The sequence below is a fragment of the Gobius niger genome, assembly GCF_951799975.1.
Source record: "Gobius niger genome assembly, chromosome: 4".
Lineage (NCBI taxonomy): Eukaryota > Metazoa > Chordata > Actinopteri > Gobiiformes > Gobiidae > Gobius > Gobius niger.
The window spans coordinates 35,219,772-35,241,547 of record NC_136855.1 but is presented as its reverse complement, the minus strand read 5'-3'; the positions used below and the strand labels follow the sequence as shown (position 1 = coordinate 35,241,547).

Genomic DNA, 21,776 nt, shown 5'->3' with positions numbered 1-21,776 from the left:
AACTAACAAACTCTTACATTTATTTGTGAAAACAGCTTTATCAGTGAAATGTTGTTTATTCTTCCCTAATGCTGACAGTCCATATGTTCAGTGGAATATAACATCCCATTTCTTATCTACAAGCTATAAAAGTACACCGTTTATGTAATATTAACTCATTTGTTTCTATTTGTCACTTTCAAATGGCAATTAATCGACATTTTCCCTATTGTCTGTCTGTGAGCTGCTTTGATGTGGATCTGGGCTGGGAGAATGAGAAATCAGATGCATAAATACTGTGTATAGAGATCATAGTATATTTTCAAAACTCATAATAAAACAATACAATATAATGACAGTTGTTTCAGCTTTTTATTCCAAATACAGATCTTTCATATAAATACACTGTATAAATATTTGCAATAAATATGAATAAATTACTTTAAATAGAATGATAAATAGGTTGTACGAGTATATATATGTTATGTTTGAGTGAGAAAAATATTTTTATCTGAAAAGGTCAGAGCAGGCGGGGACTGCAGAGGCTAAACAAGGAACCCCCTCTGTAACAATGCAATTGGTGTCCACATGTACGTGTAAATAAAAATGGCAATAGAATGGAAATAGTTTGCAGGCAAAATTCAGCGATGTCTAACCAACACAATAATGGGGACAATTTCTCCACTCAACATTTTCAATAGTCATTTAACAAATATTTCTTTTTTTTATATATTAACAAAAAGTTCCAAAAGGATTTTTTTTAAAGGCACTGTCAAAATGTGACGGAATATTCACATATTGACTATTTGAAATCATCATACAATGCAAACTTTACACATCAGGCAGATTTTTTCCACAAATTGCTACTTTCAAAACATACAAAAAGAATGTTACCCTTAGCAAAGAAAAGAAAAAAAGTCAGGTATAGGTCCTTAAAGTTTTAACTTATTGAACTTTTAAATAAATAAAGCCGATTATGATTCATTTTTTTCACCGTTATTACTTAAATTGATCTTGCAACCCGTACCATGTCCCAGCTGTATGGGCACCCCTGACTTGTTCCCTTTTCTTCATACAAATAAATAAATAAATAAATCCCTTTATAGTGTTAGTTGCTCAATCATTAACAGGTCATAAATATCTTCTAAACAAACTATAAAAGCACAAGAGGCTTTAAGCAATGAAACTTTTGGAGTGGGAGGTGTCGAGCCTAGCGCTGGGTATCTGTCAATTTATCGGTGGTTTCATCAACACCGTACGTTTTATCAATCATTGCCTCAATATAAAAGTTCCAAACAAAGCATGTATATATATTTTTTTAACTGGGACCTTTGGTGGTGGAGTGTGCCCCCCCCTGTCCTCACTGTTGTTCGATGAATTCGCTCCGGACGCAGGTGCAGCCCACGGCTACGAGGCGCTGTTCCAGCCTGTAGTGATAGCACGGTCCCGAGGAGGAGCGCACCCTTCGCAGATTCAGCACTTGGCGGAAGATCGGTTTGGACTGCAGGCTCAGGTCCTCCTCGCCCTCCGAGTTCAAACAGCCCTTCAGCAGACAGCGCGCCTCGGACATAGGGGCGTACAGGGACGTGTCGCGGTGCTCGCTGTGGACAGGACAGGGAAAGGGACGTTAATCACTGTGGCTTGGAATAGATTTATTTCACGTTTTAAAATTCAAATCAATCTGTGTGTCTATGGAAAAGACACTTGATGAGTGAGAGCAGTGAGAGCATAAATGTTGTATGTGGCTGGATTCTGGCAGCATGGACAATTATCTATCTATCTATCTATCTATCTATCTATCTATCTATCTATCTATCTATCTATCTATCTATCTATCTATCTATCTATCTATCTATCTATCTATCCATCCATCCATCCATCCATCCATCCATCCATCCATCCATCCATCCATCCATCCATCCATCCATCCATCCATCCATTGATGATTTGCGTCTATAAAGCGGACTGCTTTAAGGCTAATTAGAACAGATTGTGGTGTTATTTTAGCATCCATTATGCACCAATGATCAGATTAGCATTAGCCTTTAGCTTCAGTGTTAAAATGATTAAATTCACATAAATACAGATTTATATTTGCACCTTCATTTCATTTTTAACATTTTGTAAGTGATCAATAGCTATTTTTTTGTCGACCATGACTTTTAGCCAGGACGCAGATATTAGCTTGTTAGCACACGAGATAGCGTGGATCAATCGCGTGTCTTGCTAGGTCGACATCGGCGTTGCATGACTTGCCTCTGCAAAGGTGACGTGTTTTTGGTTTTGGTTTTTTAACGGATATACAAATGAAACCAGGACAGGAAACCCTTACAAGCTAGGACGTTAGCCGGAACTAGCATGAATCTGGGGTAGCCTACGAACACGTGCTGCTGCACCTCTGACCAAGTTATCATTAGCAAAAGCAAGTCTTACACCCAGGTCCAGGGGGAGATGGAGTCGTTGCTCAGCGGGACAATGGAGGTCACTGGCGTCAGATGTCTGGGATCCAGCTGCAGGGGGACGATGTGCTTGTGGTCCGGGTGCGACTCGTTTGTGAAGTTGTGACATTCTCTCAGGATGGTCGCTCCTTTGGTCGCAGACAGCATCATCATCATCATCAGCAGGAGAGCACAAGACGTCTGAGGAGCACAGCACATGGCATCGTCACGGTAACGGATTGTCAGAAATACGTTGATTGATGGCAAAATACAGTAGATAGATTGGACATAGGCTTGGTTATTTTAGAGTTGAAGACGATTGAGAGTAGGCGTAATAGGCATAATAATTTTGAGTAAATTCTCCTAAGGTAGTCATCCAAACTTGCTGTGCTCAGATGTCTAGGTGCCCCATTTGCATTGGCCTTATGAGCATAGGTTGCATGGTTGTATAGCCTGAGACATTTTCCCCATTCTGCAACAGTTACATTTATCTTGGTCTTGACAAGCTGCTGTTAAGAAGAGACATTATAAAATGCTAATAAACATATAAATACATTCAAATGGTCCCGACCCTGCAGCTTCTGAGTCACGGTATAGGGATCATCACCCCTTTTTTGGTCAATGCCCCCATAATGATGGGCTTCCTGCTTCCACTCAGAGTACTGAATTGTGTTGCTCTTCCGATTGAAATTGTATATGATCATTTGCATCTCACCAAAATAATATGATAATACTATGCATCTCTCCAAAATGTTATCTTTGGATAGATGCATGTAGGCTAAGGTGCAAATTCAAAAACACCCATGTTGAAGACCCCTGATCTAAAAAAGATGGATTTACATTGACATACTGGATTCACTCATCAATTAAAAAAGGTTGTTTTCAGGACAGTTTAACCGTGCATAGCCTGCATTCTCGCTCGTGAACATACCTTGCAGCAGGTTGAATCCATGGTGGAGTTGGTGAAGTGTGTAGAGTCTGTCGGGGCTCCCTGGGTTCAGCTGGAGTTTGAGGCTGGGGTCGTTCTGCTGTTGTGGTGGCGACTCTCACACTTTTATTCAGAGGCCCTGACGTTACCGTTTCCTGTGATGATGTAACGGCCTTTCTTGTGCCTTGCTGTCTTTGAGCCTACACACCGCAGTCGCTGACCCACTTTTACGAAATGCAAACCAAAAGATGATGCTCGTTTTCTGATGTACTCGTCAAACATCTGAGCGTTTCGTGAACTGTGTATGACGAGATTAAACAGTCTGTGCACACCCAGGTTCACGGGGTTTTTTATGAGTATTAGGGTCATGTTGGAAAAAAATCAAATTCAAGGGACTTTGAATATCTTGTCATCTCATTTCTGAAATATGCAATTTGGACCAGCACCGTTTTCTGACGTTTTCTTGAGCAGTGATTTCCAGTCTGGAAAGAGGGTCAGTCATGAAAAAGTCTATTTGACCAAATCAAATTGTAAAAACTTTGGGAAAAAATGCAATCGCTACAATTGTCATGGGACTTGCAAATGGTCTCATTGATATAGCACCTTTCTACCAGCTTTAGGCACTCAAAGCGCTTTATATTAAGGAACCACTCACCCATTCACACACCAGTGTACGCAGACACTGGAGGCAAGGAGGGTGAAATGTCTTGCTCAAGGACACAATGACACAATGCGGGATTCGAACCGCTGACCCTCTGGTAACAAGACGACCCGCTCTACTCTCAGTGCCACCGTGCAGCCATTTCGTTGGCAGAAACAGCACCTCGTTTTGGATTCTGGATGAGAATGATTTTTTTGGGAATAAAACTGGAGGAAAGCATTTATTTTTGTTTGAGCTGAGGTTTTTATAAAAGGTGTGTCTAAGTTCATGAATCAGCTACGTGTATTTATCTGTATTATGAAAAATTAAAATTGATGTGAGAAAACCAATAGTGATTTTTTTTTTTTTTTTGCCATATCGTCCAGTCCTATAGTTTCTTGTGTTCTATAGGTTGTCTCTCAATTTCGGCCAACTAAGAGCCTTCATGCCCCACTATCCTAGAAACGGCTCCATCCCAGACACTTTTTTATACACTCATGAGACACCGCCGGCAGAAAAAGGGACTTGTACACCTGACTATTCCACATGTTTTTCTTTAGTTTTTCCAAGAAGACACTTCTCATCAGGTCACAACATTGACTCCCCTCTTCTATGAGGTGCAATTTGACACGGGGGCGCAGCCGTTAGCGCTCATGCTTTACAGCTAGAAGGTCCCGGGTTCGATTCCAATCTGGATCGGGCCTTTCTGTGCGGAGTTTGCATGTTCTCTCCGTGTCTGCATAGGTTTCCTACGGGTACTCAGGTTTTCCCTACCACTAAAAACATAGGCCAGGATGAATGAGAGTGTGTTTGAGTGTGTTCGTGTGGGACAACGGATGCAAATTAGCCCATGGCAACAATCCGGCGTGGCGTTTCATTAACATGTCATTAACAGGAGCGGTATGGTGCAGGTCAGGGCGGTTGGGGGGGGGGTCTGGAGCAGTTGGCTTCTGGGACCAATAAACCAATATAGGAAGAGCCAGCAGCCTATTTCTTTCTCAATTGAATTACCTACATTATTGCTTATGTACGTTGTTAGGCTGGGGGACGTGCCTTAAAACTATGGAGAGCGACACTGGGGTGCCACAGGGAACAGGGTTTTCTCCATTCCTTTTTACGCTTACCTGTTTTGTTGTTTGATTTCTTTTTACATCTGTGGAAATCCCAGAAACCCGACCATATTGCAAAGTGATAGTTGTAACAGGACGGGAATAAAACCAAGACATACTTTCTGCATTTGATAATTGGGTTTTGCGGTCAGATCTTCAATACTAAGAAATGTTGATCATTGATCTTGATCAAACAAGATAAGCCATGTTCCCATGTGTGATTCTCACCACATCCTACTGCTACTAAAAAGGAGAGCCCTGTAAATGAGTCTCAGAAAGTACTAAATCTCACCTCCATGCGCTCTGTTTCGGATGCCATGACCTGAATTACAGTCGTATTGTGAGTAAGCGCATTGATAGTGGAACGTCTTGGAAGCGTGGAGTGAAGCGAGACCCACGCCGCCGCCGCCGCTTTTATATTGACCTGCTTTGATTCTTATCTGATCAACAGTTTAGAGCTGCAGATGTGCATCTCCTCTCAGCAACTTTGCACAACATTAAGGATCACCCCTGAGATCAACCCATCATGACCCACTAAAGGTGCATTTCAACGAGGTGCCAAACGGTTCTCCTATGAAGGAATTTGTCTTCGTTAATCCAAGTCCGGACTAATACTAACACATATCTAATAGAAAATAAGTCTTATTTGAGGGAATCAAACCAATAATGTTAATTTAATCAATTAAAGCAATTGTTAAAGTTGTCTCGGCTCGGTCTGAACTTGTTTAAAACAAATGATGCAATGCAGCGGCAAGCATTTGGACGTGACGAGGGGGCGAAGAGTGTGTGTGTGTGTGTGTGTGTGTGTGTGCGTGCGTGCGTGCGTGCGTGTGTATGTGTGTGTGTTGGTACATGGGACACGCTTTGTATACAGATGCTCATCATATAATTAGAATATCGTGAAAAAAGTGCATTTACTTCTGTGTTGCAACTTAAACTAACATATTTATTTATGAACATTTTATTGCAGGATCCACATGAGGTGAATCATCTCGTTTTCATATGCATAATCTTTATTTGTTATCATTTTGATTACTCACAGCTTGTAAAAACCCCTAAATAAAAATATCAGAAAATTAGAATATTTAAAAAATGGACTGTGACCCATAATCATCACAAGTATAACAAAGGCTTGACATTTGTCACTTTGCATGTAATGAGTCTATATCATATTAATTGATTAGCAGAAGTACAGGCACTTTTTCATGATATTCTAATTATTTGATGAGCACCTGTATACAGACACATTATAAATATTATCATATATTAAATATAGTATATATATAGTATATTTTCTATTATAATTGTACAGTTTTTCAGTGGTAGGGGAAACTGGAGTACCTGGAGGAAACAGGCACAGAGAGAACATGCAAACTCCACACAGAAAGGCCTGGAATTGAGTTTGGGACCTTTTAGCTGTGAAGCATTAGTGCTAACCACTGTGCCACCGTGCCACTTTGCTGTTTGTCCATCTGATGAAAACAGCAAAATGGCACGGCTCAAACAGCTGTTTGGAAAAACAAAGCTCTAAGTTACACAAACAACTGACATTCTATAAACACCAGACAAATGCATATTAGAGAAACTTCCATTGCCAATGACAACGGAGTTTTTATATCACTCCGCAAGTAGTCGTAGAGGACGCTATGTCTGACCCTGTCCCTGCGAGAGAAGTTGTGGGAATCGCTCGGGAAGTTAACAGGAGTCCGACTTTCAACTTACCCAGGGATTTTTTTTTTATTGAAATGTTGCACATACATTCCATAAAAAACATAAGGTGATTTTTGCAAAATACATTAAACTTGCCAGGGGGAAGGATTAACAAAAAAAATCTACATGTATTGTGACCAGATTTAAATGGTTTTAGCAGCCTTTCTGTTCGTACATGGCCCAATGCTTTTTACATACATATCAAGTTCTTTTTGAAAAACATAAAATACAGGGGCTTTGTTTGCAAATTTACACTTATGAATAAAATATTAACCAGGGATTCACCACCATTCCTCCTCTCCAACTGCACCTTCAACTAAGTAGCTAGCCTAGCAATAAGTAGCTAGCTACGAGCCTAGCCCCACTGCTGGTTCGCCCTTTCGGTAATTATTTTCCCGATAATGACCAGCGCTCTATACATTATCCCTTACAAAATAAAATAAAAAAACACAAAAATGTAGTATCAGGCCAATAGTCTGAAGTTACACTAAGATAGAACCCCAATTTATTGAAAATGTATATTTTGTGACTGAAATATTAGAGAAACAAAAGGACCACGAGCGTAACTGCAGAATGGAGAACACAAGGGTTAACAAGCACCACATGACTTTGCATCTTAAAGATAAGATCGATGAATGGCTTTGGTTTTCGGAAACCACTCAGATGGCATGGTCTTTCTAGGAGCAGTACTTGTGTTGGTACTTGGAAACACCCTTTTATGAGGGCACAGGGACTGTACCTTACGCTGCTGTGGTCTGTGATCTAATGTTACCAAACCGACGTACGTCCAGGAACTGAGACGTCACCCTGACTGCTCTTGGAAACAACCGCAAAGCCAGCGCCGCTAACTGCCTGCACTGATTCACATTCCAGCTCTTCCAGACGTCGACATGTTAGAAAGATGTGACGGATCAATGTAATGAAGTCGTTATTTCTTTTTTTCTTTTTTTTTTTTTTAAATGTCGCCTTTATTTGTTATCATTTAAAAAAAAAAAAAGAAAAAAAAAAAAGTTGTTATTTCTGACGCAACAGAGCGAGGCACAAAACCGCTCCCATAATATGCAAGGTTTCATCAGGTGCTGCACAATCACATCTGTCATCACTTCACTGCACCAACATTCATCCATATTTTATAAAGATAATTCAAAGGCTGTTTCCATAAAATGTATTTTTTCAGCTTGTAAATAGAGATCACAATGAGGTTTCAATTCCAACAGCCTATCAGAAAAACCGTCAATTGAAAATCTCAAAGTGTATTGGCATTTCTAATTCACCTGCCGTGTCTCACTTTAAATGTTTGTAGGTAGTGTAGTGGGTAGTTAGGTGGATTCATTACAATGAAGTCTTGACCAAATAGAGTAAAAGCTCCCCTGAACTCTCTCTAAGAAAAAGAATGAAAAATTTCCTGCAGGATTTCGAAGTGGTCAGGACTGTTGAGCTTCATTGATGGGCTTTTTCGAGATCCTGATTATGGAAGTTACGTCTGCTGATTTCATCCTAACACCAAGGTTCCCTGTTTGCTGTCAGAGGTTTAGCTCATTACGAAAGCCACTGCCTTTGAATCTAACAATGTGGGATCACATTCACATGATGACAGATGCCTCTCGTTATTATTATATGATTGCCGATTTCCTGTCTATTTGCGCCCCCTGAGTGTTTCTTGAGAGCTGATGTAACAAGTGGCATTATTGTGAGATCGATGTAGTCCGATCTTATCTTATGACTGATTCTTCACATGAAGGAAGGAGCTGCACAAATAATCTGAGCCTGCTGCATTTCCATAAACAACAGACCGAGTTATGCAAATGCAATATATGTTTTTACACATGGGTTGCAAATGCCTTTCTTTTCAATCCCATATGGCTTTTCTTTATACATTTTTTTTTGGAAACATCTCCATGATTTGCTCTAGATTGGACTCCACCATCTTAAACTCAAAGGGCGTTTTGACAAAATAGCAAAATGTTCAATGCAAAAGTGCTTTCTGCTTTCACAGCCCAAACTGGCAAAAGGCAGTAAATCCCTGCAAACACCAAAGCAGTCGGTCTCCGGGGGATCTTAGCCAAGTATATTTTCATATGAAGTTGAGGACCGTTTCGCTTGACCGCCATCTTGAGTTCAAACTTGGTAAATAAAGCAGCGAAACTCTGGTGCAGGTGCAAGCTTCCTGTGATGGTTTTGCCTCGTCAGCTCAGACTGAAAAGTGCTGACTCCTTTGACAGAAAGTGTGGCACATTCTCGATATAAAGTGGGTCACAAAGAGTCGCTGATGGCGAGAAGCCGCCACATCAGAGGCACAGCCGCCGCCTCTGCACAAGCGCCTTATATAGCGGCAGGAAGCGCTCCTGGATAACAGAAAGTGTGTCAAAAGGTGTAGGGCAATGATATTTGGAGGGATACATTTACAAAAATAGATTGTGTCAAAAGATTTTATTCTTTTGACAACAAGAATAAAATCTGTGGACAACAAGTGCCTTCAATGAGTCTGGCTTCTAGAGAACATTTCTAACCTACAGAGAAACCGTATCTTAACCACATCTAAATAATTTTCCCATCTAGTTCAGCTCCGTCTTGAACCCAACTTCCATTGTTGTAAGCGTGTTAAAACGGTTTTCATCGAGAGCTGCCTATTGAAGTGTAAACAGCATGGAGGGCCACATCGGGGGTCAATCAAACATTCAACTGGGTGCAGTAAAGAGAGGTTCAAACTGTTCACAGTTTTACAAATATTTGGGGACGCTGATTGACAACAGGCTCAACTTTAATGACAACACAGATAAGCTGTGTAAGAAAGGGCAGCAGCATCTGTTTTGCCTTCGGAAACCGGCTTACTTTCATGTGGACAGGACCATAATGAGACTGTTTTATAAATCTTGTGTCCAGTCAGTGCTAGGATTTTCTATGATGTGTTGGTTTGGAAATCTCAACATCGAAGCGAAAAACTCACTCAGCAAAATTGTAAATTTGAGTGCTAAGATTCTGGGAGCTGCTCAGACTCCACTTTCTGACCCGTGTTCTGGACAGGTGACGCGGAAGGCTCTGAGTATTCTGGCTAATGATGCTCATCCTCTTCATGGTGACTTCTGTTACTTGCCTTCTGGTTCGAGGCTTAGGGCTCCATTGGTGGGGAAAAACAGATACAAATACTCCTTCATACCTGTAGCCATCTTTACTCTAAACTCTGAATATAAAAGGAGTATACAGGCCTCGAATTCTGTTTGAGGGAAAAAGTTGTTGTTTTCTCTTGTTCTATTGTTGTACAAAATTGCCAATTACTCTGTTTTTGTAAGGTTTGCACTTCGGCATCTTGTTGGACTGGTGAATGAATACATCTTTATTTTTCATGTTGGTTTTTATGTAACCTTGTGCTGCAAAACTAATTGAACCATCGGGGACATGAAATAAAGTGAAGTTCCCCTTTGGGCTTTATTTATTTGGCTGTGGATCAGTGACTTGGTGAGAGTCAGATTGATCCTTGGCCAAAAACATAAGCATTGGTGTCAATCTGGGATTGCTAATGCTTAAACTTTTCAAGAAAAAAAAAAACAGCTTCAGATTGTAATATATTGTTTGAATCACTGAAATGTAACTTATTTCATGGTCAAATTGAGGAATTGATTCTACTCCCCGAACACTTTCTCCAAGCAGTCATGCAGCTAAAACACACCTTTCACCCTTTAGGGGTCAGATAAAAATGAAATAAATGAATAAATAGTGACATCCAATGAAGTTTAAAACAAACAGTAACAACAACCAGTCCTGAGCATTACTTGTTGTGTGGGTAGAGCTCCTGATAAACCCCTGATGAAGTTCTGGAGGAAACATATTTGCAAGAGAACCTGTTTCAGTGAAATCATTGGTCGTATTTTTGCAACTTTTATTTTTTTCCTCCCATCTCTCTTTTTTACTGCGGGACCCAGAGCAGTTATTGAAATGTTGAGCTTTATTGACGGGCTTTTGCGAGATCCTGATAATGTTTGCTGTCAGAGGTTTAGCTCATTCCGGAAGCTCCTGCCTTTGAATTTAAGAAAGTGGGATCGAGACTGCCTGAGGACAATCTCTCTCTTCACATGAGGCAGCCACACGCACAATCTGGGCCTGATTAGACCTTTGTTTTCATCTGGCTTTTCTCTTTTCATTTTATTTTACTTGTGCAGCAGCTTCTCCATTATATCCTCTATATTGGACTCTTAATAATAATAATAATAATGCATTGGTTTTATATAGCGCTTTTCTGGACACTCAAAGACGCTTTACATCGCACTATTCATTCACTCCATACTCGGTGGTGATAAGCTACTATTGTAGCCACAGCTGCCCTGGGGTAGACTGATCGGCCCCTCCGACCACCACCACTCACTCACTCACGCACTATTGGTGTTCCCAAAAGGTCTCCCATCCAAGTACCGACCAGGCCCTTCCCTGCTTAGCTTCCAAGGTCTGACGGGATTGGGCCTTGGTATTTAGACGAATGAACAAAACGTGAAATGCAAAGGTTCTTGATTTTGCTAGATTTACGTGAAAAAAGGTTTGCATAACTTTATTTATGTCTTAACCTTTATAAGTAGCAGCCCAGAGTCCTGAATATGTTTTTCTGGTTGTCCAAAAGTGCCGCGGCCCACCAGAAAAGGTCCTGCTTCTCCTAATTACCCAGCATGCCGCTGGCCAATGTTAATCATAATGTGAAGATCAAAAGCTCTGTTATCATTTGCACCTTTTGATCAACTTTTGTCAAATCAGTTGTCGAGCTATAGTTAGTCATCTGAGAAGAGATGGATGCTTTGTGATTGTCAGTGGCAGTAAACACCTGTGCACAGATGGAGTGCACAGATAATATGCTAGTGGGGCCGTGTCAGCGCTCAGATCTGCTGTCGAGGGTCATGGGAGAGTACATAAGACGGGGACTTAGAGGGGACTCGGTCTTCACACCAGGACCCGAACGCTGTCTCCAGCACAATCCAAGACACGCAAGGGGACGTTACCGGCCGGTGGGACCAACCTGGGGAGACGGCGCCGCGGGAACATGCGGAGCCTTCACACACTGTTGGTAAGACCGTAGATAATGTGACTTCTTCACTGCAGGGATCCCCAACCTGAAGCCCTGTTTTGGTAACATGTCAAGGTCTTGCGAGGGTTAGGGTAGACTATGAATAAGAATTTTATTCATGCCCAATTAGCATGGTAGTTGATAACAATATAATGATCAGCCTATTGATATCTCTAAAAACATATTCTTAACAGATACAAGTATAATAAACAGCTTATTAATACTTTACAAACATATTATTTATCTCTTACCATCCGCCTTAACCAAGCACATTTTCTCCATTTTGGCTTTACCCTAAAAGCTTACAGCTTATTTATCATTTCTAACAATGTGGAAACATCAGATTAAGGACGAATGCAGTAAAGGTTAGATAATTGAAAAATTTGGAAAACTGACAAAATAAATATAGTTAATTTCATCAAAACATGCAGTGCTTTGGACCATACTTTTAGGATTTTCTAGGATGGCATACATAGTACATAATCAAGAAACAACTGTAATGCTTTTCGGTGATCATTGAAGGTCTTTAATTTTGGCAGAAATTCTTTAATGACTCAAAAAAAAAAAGGGGGAAACACCGGTGGATCATTCGTCATTCTCTGTGTAAGCCCAGCTTCATTGGAAATGTGAGACATTATCTAAATAGGTGGGACGAGGATAAAGGTCTGAATAGCTGTGCAGTGCAACGAAAAGAGAGACAAGCGGTCACCCTCGTCTTGGCTCATCATAAAAATTGTCCCAGTAAAGGTTTTACTTTGCCCTTCTGCAAATGTATTTAGATTAGGAAGTCTGTAAATCAACAAAAATGGATAAAAAGAGGAGTCCTCTGGTTTACAGATCTCAATATCAAGCAGTGGATCATGTGAAATTGTTGAATCCCCAGGTGTGCGTGTGGTGGGTCGGGGCAGCTCGGCGTGTGGACGGCGACGCCAGGTTGGACCTGTCCACTGAGACCTCGTCTCTGTCTGAGGGCAATGAGGACATCCACAGACGCTCTCTGTCTCCGTGGACCTGGAGGTGAGACCTACAGACCTCGGGAAGTTATTTGCATTTTGTGACAATATAGAGAACACATTTGCATGAATAGGACTTAATCAAACACTAAGGCACAAGTGTTATCAAGATTCTTTCTTTCTTTCTTTCTTTCTTTCTTTCTTTCTTTCTTTCTTTCTTTCTTTCTTTCTTTCTTTCTCTTCAAAAATATGGAAAAATACTGCAATTCCTTATAAAAATTTCAGATGTTGGGTTAGTCATTGTGGGCCAACCTGACCAGCATCTTTTTGGAGGTAGAGGATACTGGAGTACTGTCTTCAGTGATCCTCCACTACCTCCTCCTTCTTCTTCATCCTCCTGCACAGCTCCCTCCGCTCCACAACAGTCTTTCACCATCTTCTCCTTGTTTGTCCCTTCCTTGTTTCCTGTGGCGCCTCTTGTGACACCTCCACTGTGCCAAGACAAATGTTCAATAAAGTATACCAGACCAAATTGATGAGCTTGTCCACTTTTTCCTAGGTCACTCTTTCAGATAGCGTTATAAGAGTTAAACATGTAAGAAGTTGTTGCTAGGTCACTAATAGGCAACTTATCCTGTAAATACATTAACTTAGAGGGGATTTCAAACATGCTCCCAATGCCACAGTGATAATAGGACAATATCAAAGACAAGCATTTGAAAGAGGACACAACACAATTATACTCGGTTACCATGAGTTTGAAGTAACTTTCATCAGCAAAAATCCCCGTAACAAATCAAAGGCCTGTTTTTGATCATAGTTATCAGACAAACTGTTATGTATGGCTCTAGTCATGTGAGTTTAACGTATAGTGTTGTGTTGTTTGCTCGCAGGATGTCCACGGTTCCGACCCGCATCCCGTCCACGCTTTGGGAGGCCGAGTGCAGCAGCAGCGTCTGTCTGTTTGCAGATGGAAAGGGAGACGCAGAGCGACGGCCGGGGGATGGCACGGAGGGACTCAGCGCGGTGCCCATTTACCAGGACGTCCTGGTGCTGCAGAGGGACCCGGGCAGCGGCTGCTTCACCTCCTCGTTCCGCCGCGTGGCTGTGGGCTGCACCTGCGTCAGGGCCCTCAGTGACACCAGCACTCACACACATTCGTCTTGATTCAAAATGTACATTAGTCAATACAAATAAAGCTGGCTCTTGATGCTGTTGCTTTGATGAGTGGAGCTCCGTGGATTTTATTAGAAGCAAGCGATTGAAACAAGGCAAAAAAAGAAAAAGAGCTAATATATGGATGAGACAAAATGACTTGCACTGAGGTTGAATTGGATTAATTTTGGTTCTTTTGGGGGAATGTCTTCAATGAGAATCACACAATGTAAATAGTGTTGAAACATAGAGAAAAAGCCGATACATCAAAAGTGTTTCCGGTACATGTACATGTCCACAAACAGTGCGTTACTGGTGGGTTTATAAATGTACACAAAGCAGCAGATATGAGGTGAATCCTCTTGTAGTGCAAATGTGACAGTGTAAATGCAGGTAACAGGTCATTTACAGCTCATGAGTCTGATTGAGTTCAGCCAATAAATAAAATAACACTAAAATAAAGCTAGTTCAGGCATTTTAGCAGTGATCAAAGCAAGTGACTATTTTGTCTCCTCGGGACAGATGGACATTGTAGTCAGTGTAGTGTGGCGTGTGCAGTCCCATGACTGTCTGTTAAAGCCTGAGTCGCTGTGAGGATCCTGACAAGGGCAGACTGTGCTTTTGTGCTGACTGGAATGTGACGGCCTCGTTTATTCATTGGGCTGGGAGTTGCGTCTGCAGTGGTTTGGCGCGGGGCAGGCGGAGAGGTGAATTTATACAGAATACAGGTTTGTTTATCTATTTATTTATCTATTCAGCCTATCTGTATAGTCAAGGAGGTGCATGGATCTGACAATCAGTGTTTTCAATAGAATGTGCTGAAATTCAAGCCTTAAAAGTATTTAAAAAGTGTTACATTTTATTCACAGTGGCTTTATGTGATGTCATGGCAACGCGTGCACAAGCAGCAACTTCCCTCTCTCTTGGTACAGCTGCGTTTTTTGCCTTTTTCTGTGAACTGCATTTGTTGTTTCTGTGCTCCACATTGTTTTACTGGATGCTTTGTATGTTTTTGCCATGTTTTATGGGGTTCCGTGGATTTTTTTTTTACTGCAAAGAGTCCATACTGGTCCTGAAGAAAGCAGCTTTTTAGCAGCTTTCTTTAGTAAACAAACAGCCAGCTTATCTGCTATAGGCATTTGAGACTTATAGATTTCTTCTTCTGAAACACTGAAGAGGAACCAAGAGCCCCCACACCTGCAGCACAGTGGAGGCGTCACAAGAGGCGCTACAGGAAGCAAAAGAGGGACAAACGAGGAGGTATCTGGGCAAGAGTCACAGCTAAGCCACTGTCCCTATTGTTTCGGCTAATGGACATTCAGTGGAAGGAGGAGGTGGAGGAGCTGACCAGTGCAGGACACCATGCTCTGAAACAGGGACAAACCCAGGAGGTGGTGCACTGTTTCAGAGATTTGAAACAGGCTGGTTATTACTGAGCTGGAAAGTAGATTAAAGCACCAGTTTGCTTAGATGAAACGATGCAGTCTTCACAGAGGTGTGTCCTTGCAGGAGAATGTCCATCGTGTCCCTGTCCCCGCCCTCTCTGCCCGCGCCCCTGGTGACAGTGCTGCACAAGCTCCTGCCCTCGCTCCCCCCGACCGGACGGGACGTGGATGTCCCCCCTGTGTACAGAGAAGCCTTCGTCCTGTCGGGGTACCGGCCTGTGGGACTCCCCTGGAGATGCTACATCCTCAGCCTGTTCCAGATCCACAACGACTCTGTGAAGGTCTGGTGCCACCTGCTGGCTGCTCTGTATGTGGCGACACGCTTCCTGCTCTTCGTGGTTCTTCAAGGAGGGGTAGGCATTGTTCACACTGTCTTTCACACACATAAAACTTGCTACCTGCAGCCTTTAGGAAAGTGTTTTTCGCTTTGACTTTCTCCTGTAAGAATGATGGCAAAAACTGTGTGAGACATGAGTCATTTTTATTGTGCAGATTGTATAACCTGAAAATGCGATATGATATTTCTTTGTGACACATTGTGCAGCCTTATTGTATTGCCTTTTAATACACAGACGACGTGGGCAGGATGATTTGTTCATGCATTTTCTGTTCGTGAATGATTCATTTTTAAAAGTGCTTGTAGTTAGTAATTTTCTTTCTTTCCGACATATCTTGAAACTAACTACTCTCCTAGTTACTCACGTACCGTCAAAGTTGCTTACAGGGGGAAAAAAAAACATTACAAACGATTTGTTTTAATGCACCCTCTTTCCTCAGGGTGTGTTAGGGGTGCAGCTTCAGGGTCCAGACGGTGTGGGTCCCTCGGTGGACCCCTGCTCTCTGCCTCTGCTGCTCTATGTTGCGTCTGTGGTGTCCTGCCTCAGCTGTGGGTAAGCCCTGTCTCTTCCTGGCCTGTCTCTGCTGCTCTGATACAGTTTCCTACAGTCTGTGGTCTGTGCTGGGTGTTACAGCGCCGCAGCTCTCCTCCTCTACCCGCGCTCTGAGCCCGTCCGCCTGTCCCTGTTCCTGCTGGACTCTGTGGGGCGAGGCCTGCTTCAGTTTGGACGTGCTCTGGCCCTGAGTGTGTACAGCTCTGATGCCGACTGGACAGATTCCATTATGGGTCAGGTGGGTCATCTTACAGTAAGTTATGTCTCTTATGAAATGTTCTTTGAAGCTGCTCTGTGCTCCTCAGCTCTACCTCCCGGCCGCAGCCGTCCTGTCGTGGCTGTCCTGCACCGCCGGCTGCTGTGCCGAGTTGTTCCCCCACCGCCGTGACCTTTCCCACAGCAGGCTGCTGCAGACGGGACCAATGAGCCTGGCCTTTCTGCTGGACATCAGCCCTGTGGCCCTGCGCCTCTACATCTGCCCCTGGAGCAGCAGCACTGCAGTACTGCTGCACGGCCTGCAGGTGTCACTTCACTCTGACATAAAAACTAAAAAAAAAAAACTAAACCAAGAACAAAATTAGAGTAAACATCACTTTCTGTATTGATCCAAAACCTGAGAAATACCGCTCAGGTTGACCAGTTCTTCATTTTGTCCTCCAGGTGGTGCTGTTTCTGACAGCAGCCTTCTTCCTCCTCTGCCCCGCACCTGAGTGCTTCTCTCCGGGCCGCTTTGACATCGTGGGTCACAGTGATCAGCTCTCCCTGGTGCTGCTGACTCTGTCCACTGTGAGCCAGCAGGAGGCGCTGCTGCGGGACTTCTCGTGGCGAAGGGCGGGGGTGGTCAGGAGGTTTGGGGAGGAGTACCTGCTGCAGGCATGCGCCGGATTCACCGCGGTTGCTCTGAGCCTCTCTGCCACGGCCTTGGTCCTGCGACGCTACGGTTTACTGGCAAGATCAACAAGATAGAAGACACTTGGCCCCTGTTTACCAGAGACGCCTGTAGTTACCAGCAGACCGGGCAAATGCACTGGCACATCCACAAGGGGGTGGCAACTGGGAGCAACAGTTATGGAACAGTGTGGCCACACCGCCTTTGCGATGCCCAATCCCGTCAGACCTTGGAAGCTAAGCAGGGAAGGGCCTGGTCGGTACTTAGATGGGAGACCGTTTGGTAACACCAGGAAGCCTAGCGAATGTAGTGAGTGAGTGAGTGGTTGGTGGAGGTCGGAAGGGCCGATGGCGCAGACTGGTTGCCTCGCTTCTGTCAGTCTACCCCAGGGCAGCTGTGGCTATAATAGTAGCTTACCACCACCGAGTATGGAATGAATGAATAATGCAATGTAAAGCGTCTTTGAGTGTCCAGAAAAGCGCTATATAAAACCGATGCATTATTATTATTATTATTATTATTATTTCTTTTCTTTTCATGTCTATATTGTGCTTTTTGAATCGTTTTACCATGTTTTAATGTGTTTCCCTTGGCCCTGTGTGGAGTTTATCCTGTCAGCCCAAAACATGAACAATAGACAATCCATTCCAGTGGCATGTTGGGTAACTGGGAGACGTAGGACATTTCCCAGCGAGCGTCCACAACAGGACAGCTTTAAAACAATTGATAGGAAATGTGTAAGTGGGGATGAAAATAAAAGGTACAAGTGTGTAAAAAGTGAAAAAAAAAGAAGATATATAATTTTATAAGCATGATGGTGAGATGAAGCTCCGTGAGGCATCGAAGCATTCAACTGTAGATAGATAGATAGAACCTCATAGACTCTAATAGAGACAAAACAACATGGATACTTTCTGTTTTTTGAGCCAACTGTAGCATCAAATGAGGCGACACATTTCGACGCTAAGGTCTTTATCATGCCCTTGACCTCACCTGTGTCAAAACACGAAGGCTGGCACATGTTGTAATAAAGATTTCTCATTTGTTTATACTGCTTTGGTGCTATAGTTAACTCCACAAGCAGCATGTTTGTATGTTCCAACACAAGTCCCCTCAGGCCACCTCTCAAACCAGCTCAGAAATGAGGTGTTTCTCCCTGAGAGTGGAGGGTAGAGTCACGGGACAGTCTCCACGGCTCTGGGCCACACTTGGGCAATTATCGGTGTTTGCTTTTGGAGTTCCTCAGGGCTCAGTGGCCTCACCCGACATGTTCTGCCTTCTGCTGTATAGGTTTCATCATAGTCATCTAAACAGCCCGCTCCAGAGAGTCAGTTAGAGTGTTGGGGCGGGGCCTCTGATAAAGTCCCCATCGGTTGGACGTCGGTAGTAATCAGTCGCCACATGTTGCCTCTGCTGCCCATTTTGCCACTGTTGGTCTGAAATGTTCTTGTTTATGTGTCAGAGTAGTGCATTTTTGGCTGCTGTCTAGTGGAGCAGCAGCAGGTGACACCCCTCGCTTTGGATTCAGGTAAGACACCAGCTCCCTGTGGTTTTATTGGTGAAAACGGTTGTGTCTTGACAGTGAACTGGCACAACTTTCGTCAGACTTAACTTTGCCGGGAGAAAGACACTACCGGCGTGTCTCCTCTGAGATGTTGCTTTGACATTATTGGTGTCTGTCCAATCATTAGGACAGACACTATTCAGAATAGTGGATATAGTTGGACAGTGGGTTGCTGGATCGTTTGGGTTGCGGCCACTGTGCCAACCTCAGCATCGTGAGTTCAAGTCCTGTCTCCGAAGTTTTCCTGAATGTCTTGGCTCTTCACCTAATTTCATTTTGAACTGTCCTATCCAATAAATACTACGAGGACTAAAACATTTTAAAGCAGAACTAAGTAACTCATGCGCCGAGAGGCCATAAGCGCCACTGCAGGTGTTGTAGCATGTTACGGTTTTTCACTCATTAATTGTCCGTGAGAGTAAATACTATGCTGACAGAAAAGACAAAGGGAGAGAGGGACATTGTACAGCCAATTACACATGGAGATTTTTTCACTCAAACCTGGCTGTAAAGACTGTTTAAGTGGCGCCAGCCCGCAGTTAGCTTTGCCCGTTAGCCTGTTAGCTTCTTCTTCGTGATTCTATTAGTGTGTATTGGGGCCTCCGTCCCAGTGCAGGAAAGCTGCAAGTGTGGTTTTCTAGCCAGAGACACCAGGGGGAGATTAAATCATCCCATTAACAATTGTATTGCCCCAGGTGGATTAGAAAAAGGATTTATTAAGGTAAACAAGTTGCTTCGTACAGATTTAAATAAAAATTGTGGAAAGTTTAGTTTCTGTTCAGGAATATTCCACAGTGTGACTTTAAAGCACACTGCGAAACATTTTGGATTATACTGTTGCCAAGAAAGTTGCCAGAGAATGCTATTTCTGCAGTGGATAGTCAAGAGTGGATTTCGATGAGGACCTAACCTATTTAAGTCTCATATTTGGCTGCATAGAAATAAAAAGAAGTGGAGTTTGATCCTAACATATATCCAACAGTTAGCAAGTCAGCTAGTCCAGGAGCCCTTTCAGAGTCCGTTAGCCTGCTCAGTATTTTTCCATTAGCCGTTAGCATTAGGCTCATTCATACTTCATAAGCTCTTGGACCAAGGTCTTCACTTACAAAAATGACTTCCTTTTGTTCTTGCAGCTCTCAGTGTTACGTCTCATGAAGTATGAATGGACCTTTAGCCGTTGAACAGATTGTTACGACTCGGCTCTGATTAAAAGTTGCATCAAAAACCAAGATGCAAAAATATTGATGAATAAAGTTGTCATTTAATAAAAGGGATGTGAAGGGTGAATTTAATTTAACAAAGGAGTGACAAGAATAACCAAACTAAGGCTATTAACAATTTGTACAAAGGTTCACAAAACTAACAAGTGCCCAAAATAAGTCACAGTAGGCCGAATAACAAAAACGAGACACTAAATGAGACACAAATTTAAGTTTAAATCGTTCCAAAAACACATAAAGTCATTAGAGACACAAAGGAACACAAACAAAATAGCCACAAAAACCAGCAGCCCTGAAAGCTCCAAAGTGTGCCCTTATATAGCAGTGGTTGGCACAGGTGGCTTTAATGAGTCGGCCAGGTGTAGAACCGCCCCACCAATCAGACGGCATCAGATACAAGAAACCAATCACCAGCCAGGACTCCCAACACAGTCCACCAACCCCAGGCAAGACCACGGCAGTGAATTTACATGGTGGGAAAAACAGAATTAAGCTGCACAACTGCATGCAATAAAAAGGAGGGAGACTGAAGGCCCGGGGCTGTAACATAGATGTTCTCAGCTGTTGTCAACCCATCGACCGCATAAAGGTGAGGTCAAAGCCTAGTTAGAAATCATTAATGAATGTACAGACCTTTTGAGATTTCCCTTTAGAAACAGTCGGCGCCTGGCTTCCTGGCTTCCTTTGTTAGCAAATGGCTAACAAAATGTGCACGTTTACTGGCTCAAGCCATTTTTATGATTGGCTGCCTTTAGTCAACATCTCCAGGGAGACAAGCTGGAGGCGTCCCACTCCCAGTAACGTTAGGTCAGGTGTTAGGAGGAGGTGAGCCGCCCACAGCAAACGCATACAATGACAAAAAAAAGCTCTTTAACAAAATAAATGTTTGTATTTTATCCTGTTAATTGGGTGAAATGTTACACGGTGTGGCTTTAAGGCCTGAAAACTTTCTCTATTATAATAGTTATCTGAACAGCTCCACAGGTTATACAAAATATTCATTAGATATATACTTTCCAAGTCCCATTGTTACTTCGAAGATCTAATCTGTTTTCTTGTGCAGCCTGTACCACTTGCACCGGGAATTTATTACAAGCTAAAGAAATGACTGGGTGTATCCTCTGAGGACAGCACAAAAGACGCCTGGCAGCACCCAACAGCGTAGGATAATTTTACCATTAATTTTGTGATCTGCTCGGACTTGCAGCTTCTTCGGTGCTTCAGCATTAGACATGTGTTCTCTGCGGGGAATGACATCAATCTTTCTGACACATACTGTATGTCGAAAGTGGGCGCTGACGTCATCTGCATCATGTTTGTTTGGACGTACTTATATTGTGAACTATTGTGTATTGTTCTTTTAACAGAGCTGAGGAGAAGACCAGCTCCAGGTCAGACGTCGGAGCAGCCTGTCCCCCTGAGCAGTGATGGTGCTCTGGGTGGACCCCTGGATGTGGTCCCTGGGCCTGGCGGTCCTGGTCCTGACTGTCCTGCTCTCGGCTCTGTGCATTAACCGTGGCAGGTTAGATTCCCTCCCTAAATGTGATGGAATAACCCACTGCACTTCACTTCCAAAGCACCACTCTCTTGTTTGTTTTAGACGCTCGTTTAAACTGCGGGATACGGCGCAGGACAAGGGTCCGTCTGCGCTGGTCAGAGTGGTGAGCGCGGATTTGAAACTATTACTATCACCATCTAAAGCCATAACCAGCTGAGCAGACTTGTTGAGTGTGTGTGTTGTGATTGGCAGGTGAAGCTGGATGATCTTGGGGAGAACTCACAGAAGAGCAAAGGTCAGCCGATAATAAT

General features: G+C 43.0%; 2 protein-coding genes across 2 annotated transcripts; one reads left to right on the top strand and one right to left on the bottom strand.

Annotated features, from left to right (window-relative positions):
- Positions 1-1,339: 1,339 nt before the first annotated feature.
- On the bottom strand, positions 1,340-3,459 carry il17a/f1 (interleukin 17a/f1; the record flags this gene model as incomplete). The annotated part of the gene is made up of 3 exons (XM_079555486.1): positions 3,349-3,459; positions 2,413-2,618; positions 1,340-1,580 (listed from the first exon to the last, which is right to left on the bottom strand). Exons 1-3 carry the CDS (start codon positions 3,367-3,369, stop codon positions 1,340-1,342), a joined length of 468 nt encoding a protein of 155 aa, XP_079411612.1. The 5' UTR covers positions 3,370-3,459.
- A 12,013-nt stretch (positions 3,460-15,472) lies between these two features.
- Positions 15,473-17,260, top strand: LOC306962365 (membrane progestin receptor beta-like; the record flags this gene model as incomplete). The annotated part of the gene is made up of 5 exons (XM_079555485.1): positions 15,473-15,757; positions 16,182-16,294; positions 16,376-16,532; positions 16,600-16,815; positions 16,955-17,260. 5 exons carry the CDS (start codon positions 15,473-15,475, stop codon positions 17,258-17,260), a joined length of 1,077 nt encoding a protein of 358 aa, XP_079411611.1.
- Between the last annotated feature and the right edge of the window lie 4,516 nt (positions 17,261-21,776).